The sequence below is a fragment of the Megalobrama amblycephala genome, linkage group LG20, assembly GCF_018812025.1.
Source record: "Megalobrama amblycephala isolate DHTTF-2021 linkage group LG20, ASM1881202v1, whole genome shotgun sequence".
Lineage (NCBI taxonomy): Eukaryota > Metazoa > Chordata > Actinopteri > Cypriniformes > Xenocyprididae > Megalobrama > Megalobrama amblycephala.
This window is the reverse complement of record NC_063063.1, coordinates 21,702,098-21,710,138: the sequence shown is the minus strand read 5'-3', so window position 1 is coordinate 21,710,138 and position 8,041 is coordinate 21,702,098. Positions and strand designations below refer to the sequence as shown.

Here is an 8,041-nt window from a genome sequence, read left to right as displayed (position 1 = left end):
CCCTGTGTAGGCGCTGCTGTAGTCAGTCACACGATTGCAAGGCACACCATTGGCCACTGTTGTAGTCAAATGTGCAGAGGCTGAGCGATGTCAAGAATGTATTATGCATTTTTTTATTCCGTGACCTGCTGAAATATTTCCTTTTGAAGTCAGTTTAGGGCACAATGTGATATAACTTTCAAATTTTCACACACTCTGAAGATTTAAGTCCACAGCATGTCAACAGAAATGACCAGGGCCTGCTGTGAAATCCGTATATTTGCACTCGTCCATAAAAGACCCGTACCAGAAATGAGTGCATCAGCAGCTCCTCTTCCAAAGGCCCCCTTTTTCTCCATTTGGTTGCATTTACAGCCTCATCAAATCGACGGTCGCGGTTGTCTAGTTAGGCAACAATGCGCAATACAAAGCCACCCCCAATGCTTTGGAAGGCATAGTAAATATAAAGACAGATCTGCCTTCACTTGCCCTTGCATGTCCCATTATATGTGCAATCATGTCAGAGGTAATTAAACATGTGGGAAGAATACAGATCAGAGTATTAAGGATACCTGGGGTGGGCACAACAATCAGGCGAGTTTAGTATTCCTACTTCAGTTAAAGAACAAACCTGAATAAACATTGTTCCTCAGTGGGCGCTGTCACTTCCAACTTCCAATATAATTACTGCAGGAACATTAGCAACAACATTGTTATAGTAACACAAACTTATTAATAGAAAACGACTACCAGTCAGTCTTGAAACAAGTTGTTATTAATGGTGCCGTTCCTCCGAGGGATTTCAGATTTCACCTTTCTTGTTCACGCAGCCTGGAGCAGAATAACTTGTTGAGGATGAGGCAATTAAAACACGCAGTGTCAATCAACTGTTGTTCTAGAAATTGGGGCAGAAATGTAAGTGATAAATAATTAGAATGGTGCCAAAAAATCTTCACAGACTCTCGCTGTCAGTAGCAGTTTGCATTACATGCATTTGTGTCACTTTCCAAGAAAACAAGGGCAACGCTGTCCAGTGGAACTCATTGCTATGTGGAGCTTGTAAAGCCTGGGGATGTCTCCAAACGGCTCACTATCCCAGTTTAGCTGGACCCAGGCTAGATTGCAAACAGCACATTTTTCAATGTTCAGATGAGCAAAATACTTATGTTAGGATGGATGTTTACTGACCTTTGCAGTGCCTTTAACTCCTCTTAAAGCTGGTTTCAAAACTCAGGGTTTGTGCCACTCAAGCTGTAACTTAATCCTGGATTTTGTCAAGAACGAAAGCACAAGCAATGAAACTAGACGGAGAAATCGCATTTTCTCAGACGTCTCACACTGTATGACCTGTTCACAAACTGCAATAATATAAAAAGCAAAAAGTACTATGGTATTAGTGTGTTTTTAGACATACTACAAGGATAATACTATGTTTTTGGACATGCACCATGACATCCTTTTAAGTATACAGGTAACATATTCAGTATTATCTGATACCATGGTAAAGCCACAGTACTGAGATATGTTCAGAATCAGTATTATCTATATAGTATGTAACAACACCAACACAAAAAAAATTAATGTAATTGGGGGAAGATATTAATATATATTTTGTTCAAGTTATTTTCTACATATGTTTTTCTTATATAGCCTACCTAGTAAATTAATTCCCTTGAAATACAAATAACCTTTTGAGCATTGACTACTGACTATTTAAAGTATGCTCCAAATGAGGAATAAATATGGGCATCTTCAGAATGGTGCACAGACAGCAAATCCTTGCAGAGATGAGTTTGCTACGTCATGTGTGATATGTGACAAACTGTACAACATTGCCATCTACTGGCAAGCTGATTGAACATCCCATTCACTGAGAACAGAATAAAATATATAATTAATTTGTATTCATTTTTATTTATTTAAATACATTTATTTGCATTCTTTCTACAACAAGTAGATCTCTTTTTTATATTATTTTTATTTAGCCTACCTGTTTTAATTATTTCTCTACTTTTTTGTCATGATTTAAACTTGATATTGTGTTGTTGTAATGATAGACCACTAGAGGGAACGCGACTCCTATTTCCAGAGGGTAACGCTGGAATTTGGCCTAATCAAACTCTGATTGTGGGTAATACAGCAGTTAATGAGTAAATAAGCAGAAATATAAATATATTTCTGCACATTTTCAGTTTCTGACTATTATATGCCATATTCAATTAGTTCATCAGCTGTTTCTTTAAGAAAAAGAGAAGGCAGCAATAAAACACACCCACACACACACACACACACACGTTGGGTTTTCATGATTCCATAGACATAATGGTTTTTATACAGTAAAATGCATATTCTATCCCCTAACCCTTATCCCTACCTCTAAACCTACCCATCACAGAAAACTTTCTGCATTTTTACATTTTCATAAAGTATCAATCTGTATGATTTATTAGAAGTTTTCCATGTGGACCAAAAAATGTCCCCACAAGGACAAGGATTTTGGATATTGCCATCTTTGTGGGGACACTGAACATGTAAAAATGCAGAAAGCTTTCTGTGATGGGTAGAATTAGGGGTAGGGGTAGGGGATAGAATATACAGTTTGTACAGTTTAAAAATCATTATATCTATGGAATGTCCGCATAAAACATGAAAACCCAACATGTTTTTTCCATCTGTCTGTTTCTCTCTCTCTCTGTGTGTGTGTGTGTGTGGTCCTGGTATTCCCTACGTTATGGAGACCAAATGTCCCCACAAATATTGTAATATCAGTATATTTTGACCTTGTAGGGACCATTTTTTGGTCCTAATGAGGAAATAAGCTTAAAAAATCAAGTAGAATGATTTTTTAATCTTTTCTGAAAACCTAAAATAGCAGAAAGTTTTCTGTGATGAATAGGTTTAGGGGTAGGTTAGTTTAGGGGGATATAATATACAGTTTGTACAGTATAAAAACCATTATGTCTATGGAATGTCCCCATATGATGTTTTATTAACAAAGTTCAGGAGGAGCACGTTCAAATGATCTACCCAATCAGTATGATTGGAGGCCTATATATAGATAGCCGACTCACCTTCATTCCTCGATAGTCTTTTCTGCATCCCTCCGCCACTCCGACTCCTTGGCTAGTTCCTATCCCAGCCAGGGATACGGGGGAGTACTCTGGGTTCGGGCCACATTCCGAGCTCGGAGCCCTCCCCCGGACAGCACGCCAAATACGCATACTCTTTTACTCTACGTCTATGATTTGTAAGTGTGAACTCATGTGTGTGTGTGTGTGTGTGTGTGTGTGTGTGTGTGTGTGTGTGTGTGTGAGAGAGAGAGTGATTATTTATCTGCTGTGTTGCAATGTCAAACAAATTGAAACTTCATTTTTAAATCATTCTTTAATCATATCAGATCTGTTCTACTGTCATGAGTCCCAGATGCTGGAACTTGAGATGAAGTTGTTAGGAGACAAAAGCTGGAGAAGTTTTTAAAGATTGCCAAAACGTAAGCACTTTGAAAACTATCGGAACATACTAGGGGTGGAAAAAAAATCTTGAAACTACTAAAATCAAATTGAGCAAGCAGACAAGAGGGGCAATTGTCAAAGAATTGAGCAGCATGCCAAATTGAGTGGGAGAATCTGTCCAGACATCAGCAACCTCATCAGCACTTCACTTACTCACCCACTTAAAGAGAGAGAATTGAAGGAAGCCACTTGTGAGAAATGTCAGTAGTGCCCAGAGTTTGTAAATGAGACATATAATTCTTTCATTTTGGTCAGTGTTCAATTGGGAGAGGAATACTCTTGAATAAAATGCGTTGAATGCTATTAAACAAGAAATTATTTCAATGGGCTTTTGAAAAGGAACAAAAACAGGAGGAAAAAAAACTCAAAAGAAGTAATTCTGAACAGCACTGCAATTCCTTCCTTGGTCATTTTCAGTCAGTTTTGATCAACCATGTGCTCTGAATCACACCCTCCACAGTGATCTCGGCAGTTTCCAAAGGCCTTCGGTGGAAGTCTATTAGCTGGCAGGCTGAAACTGAGGCAATTTTCTTTTCTTTGATCAAGTAATCAAAAGGAACCGTCAAAGTCAGCAATTACTGTTCCTCAAACGTAACTTAATTACATCCTATAGCTGTTCAAAGACAAATGTTTGCACAGAACACATTTGCCATCCGAAGGAGAAAACGAATGCCGTTTCTTTTCTCTACTAATTAATATATTATAATGGGGATCAACCACGTAATGGCTTCTACATGGACCGGATGCGCTTACACACCAATATAGCTTTTGAAACGAGCAATCAATTAGCTGTACAGATGACACGGATCAAATTACTCTCAATCGATTGCCCCAGAATATTGCTTACCCTCACACTGTGTGTGTTTCTAAGTGTGATGAATGATAGCCATTCTTAAGAATTATTCTAGGGTGTTGAGATTTACAGCTATCCCCATTCTTACAGTCTCAAACCAATGAGGGTTAAGATTTGTGGGGTAGAAACACAACAAACCTCTCCCCCTCTAAATGACTGAAAAGGCCACAGAGAATATACAGACTTCCTGCCACAAATCTCCCATTGATTTTCTTTTTAACGCTAGCTAAATGGAGATGCGCTACAGCACTCTGTTTGATGAGACTGCTTTTTATATGTGAATACACATATGGATAAAAGCACAGTGCATATACACAGACAAACATGTCCTCTGGCATCTGTACATCTAAATCACCGCTCAATCTACACATTTTACACATCAAGTATTTTAACCCTCTTCACACAAACACATACAATGAAGTCTTAAAGGATTAGTTCACTTTCAAATTTAACTTTCCTGATAATTTACTCACTCCCATGTCATCCAAGATGTTCATGTCTTTCTTTGTTCTGTCAAAAAGAAATTAAGGTTTTTGATGAAAGCATTCCAGGATTTTTTTCCATAGACTTCAATGGAGCCCAAACGGTTGAAGGTCAAAATCACAGTTTCAGTGCAGCTTCAAAGCGTTCTACACGATCCCAGACGAGGAATAAAGGTCTTATCTAGAGAAACCATTGCTCATTTTCTAAAAAAAAAAAGTAAGTTTTAACCATAAATGTTCATCTTGAACTAGCTCTCTTCTTCTTCTCTATTAGAATTCCAGCAGTGTTTTGACACTACTAAGTGTATTACTGCCCTCCACAGGTTAAAGTTTGAACTAATTGTTATATACTTGCACTAGCATATCTAAACTGCTGGAACTCAAATAGAGAAGAAGAAGAGAGCTATTTCAAGATGAGCATTTATGGTTAAAATGTATAAAATTTTAATTTTTTTTAGAAAATGAGCGATGCTTTCTCTAGATAAGACCCTTATTTATCGTCTGGGATCGCTGTAAACTGTAATTTTGACCTTCAACCGTTTGGGCTCCATTGAAGTCCACTATATGGAGAAAAATCCTGGAATGTCTTTATCAAAAACCTTAATTTCTTTTCGACTGAAGAAAGAAAGACAAACATCTTGGATGACATGGGGGTGAGTAAATTATCAGGAAATTTTAATTTGAAAGTGAACTAATCCTTTAATAAGCACCATCCTGATATATAGAGCTCTTATGCTATGCTTACATTACAAAATGTTTCTTCTATTACAGTAATCTAACTCCCATATAGCTGACATTGTTTTCTCTCAGAAAGTTTTTGGAAGGTTTGTTAATGATTCTAAAAAATATACATAATTCATTTTGATTATCCTTTGATTATTTGCCTCTGTAATAGTTACAGACATGAAGGTAACAGAATATAAAAGAATAATCGATCGATTAGAGTCAGCAATATCCATTCAGGAAATGTTTTAGCTACATATATTCTGTCTCTTGGATGGATTTATTGTTAGGTTTCAAACAAAGTTAATTGTCTGCAAAAGCATGGCTGGATCAATGGTGCATCATTTGTGTGATGCTGTTATTCACATTATCCATTGGTATCCGGCAATGTCTTCGATTAACTGACAATAAATCCAACAGAGCTCATTTCCTAGATGGTTAGTCTTTCGTACCCAACCTTAAGGTGAGTATTGATCATGTATCGAGTTTCTAATCAAGTTCAGTATGCCTATGCAATCTCATTAGTCTGAATGGTTTATATAACATGTCAAGCAATTGCTAGCTAATGATTTGGGTTTGTGTAATTAATTCTTTATTTTTTGAAAAATATTCATTAAACAGAGGAAATTGATTTTGGTTTGATTTCTGTGGAATGAAGCTTGTTAACAAGTGAAGAGCAATCAGTGTACCATATACACAAAGGAAACATGATTGAATCAATGTTTATGGATCAATCAGAGAAATAAAAAAGTCATTTGCAGGGGCACAAGACGATGAAGACACAATGGCAACATGTCAGATGTAGTATGTCTGCAAATGTATTTGTATGCTTGGTTTTGAATGTGTATTGATTTTTAGAGAGAAAGAATAATAAAACATTAATATGGATTCTATATGCAAATTATAACGAGTGAAAATGTATTCGTTTATATTATTCTGCTCCATTGAATTGAAATGGCAACTGTCATGCTAGTCTTCAGTAAACAGGTGGCGCTCAAGCTCTTAATTCATCCATACAATCAAGAAATAAAACTCCATAAAAGGGTTTATGATCATATGAGAGGCTTAAATGAAGAAAAGGGAAGAGTTACAAGTGGCAGCCCAAATGTGATTGTTTCATTACGAACAGTGAGCAAAATCTTAGCCTACTAGTACTGAATGACGTCATACTTGCTCTTATGTAGTACGCAAAACTGAGGAGAAGGATAAAAAGGCTGGGGGTCTTAAAAGTGTGTATGCTTTTTTTTTTTTTGTGCGCTTCGACGACATTTTCAAACAACGTTACAGTAACCGCCAAACTGAAACAAGTTACTGACTAGAGAGTTAAACGGACGCTTTCACCTGAGGTAATCACAGCAACAGCTGATTGCTGTCTGTTTCGGTCGGTATACAACGATAAAAATAGGCTAACTGTTATTTATTGTTATTCATAATTAGGCTGTTATTAATAATTATCATTATTTTTTCACGTTATTATAGATTTATCAAAAAATTAGCACAAAATGGTTAGTATTTTGTTAACAATGTCTAGATAATTCCTAACTCAAGAGTGGGCAAAAAACTTATAGAGATTGTTTAAAAAAAAGTGAAAAATTCGCAAGCAGGGTGTGAGATATGGATCGCAAAGTGAACTCCATTTATGCTTGGACAGTCTTTGGATAATTCTTATTAAGTAAAGTGCTAAATGGTGCCTAATCAGCGAATATTCACTGTCCAACTGAGCCAAAGGGACCGACCTTCTCCAGAGATCCGAGCACATGCGCAGTATCTTCTAACAGAGTGCGCGTACTTCGACCTTATTCATACTGTCGGTCAACTGGGCGCGCACAGCACTTATATTTGACATTAAATGTGGACTGACATGAACTTTTAATAATATTGGAATGTTCATTCTATGTACATTTTAACAAGAAATCGTTTTTTTTTTTTAACGATTGCTGAAGAGATGATAAAGAAGAGATCAAAGGCTGAATATAGCGCAATGCCACGATATTAGTGTTTTATCGTAATAGGCTATATTTTTAACTCTTAGTACAGTTTTTTTATTCTCTTCTCGTGGGGTGTGTCCAGCAGAGCAGCACTGAGCGCTTGTTGGAGTCTGTCCGGATGTGTATATGATGTCTGATCACTTGTTCCTCACCACTTGCACCAGAGCGCAGCTGGCGCGCAATGGATTTACTGTGGAAATTCTTCTATTTCGTATTTAACCAGTTTCTCTGCTCTCTGAATGGATCTGAATAAAGCGACGATGATATTCGTAACTTTTTGGATAATATTGCCTCTCCTTGGTAAGTGTGTTCCAATATTTGTTTGCGTAAATCTGCAATATATATATATATATATATATATATATATATATATATATATATATATATATAGTAATTCAGATGCATACTTTTTGTTTTTTTGCTAGTATTATTATTGCTAGTATTATTATTTTTAAACCTAGCAGGATTTTTTGTTTTGTTTATAAAAAAGTGTTTTTGTCTTTT

General features: G+C 36.5%; 1 protein-coding gene across 2 annotated transcripts in view; it reads left to right on the top strand.

Moving 5' to 3' along the window:
- The first annotated feature begins 5,771 nt into the window (after nucleotides 1-5,771).
- The window catches only part of gfra1b (gdnf family receptor alpha 1b), a 40,280-nt gene continuing 38,010 nt past the window's right edge, over nucleotides 5,772-8,041 (top strand). The window contains exon 1 of one of the 2 annotated variants that reach the window (XM_048170795.1): nucleotides 5,772-7,837. In XM_048170795.1, the coding sequence (XP_048026752.1) occupies nucleotides 7,777-7,837 (61 nt within the window). In that variant the 5' untranslated portion in view covers nucleotides 5,772-7,776. The remainder of the gene's footprint in view (nucleotides 7,838-8,041) is intronic. The other variant, XM_048170794.1, reaches the window with a different exon arrangement.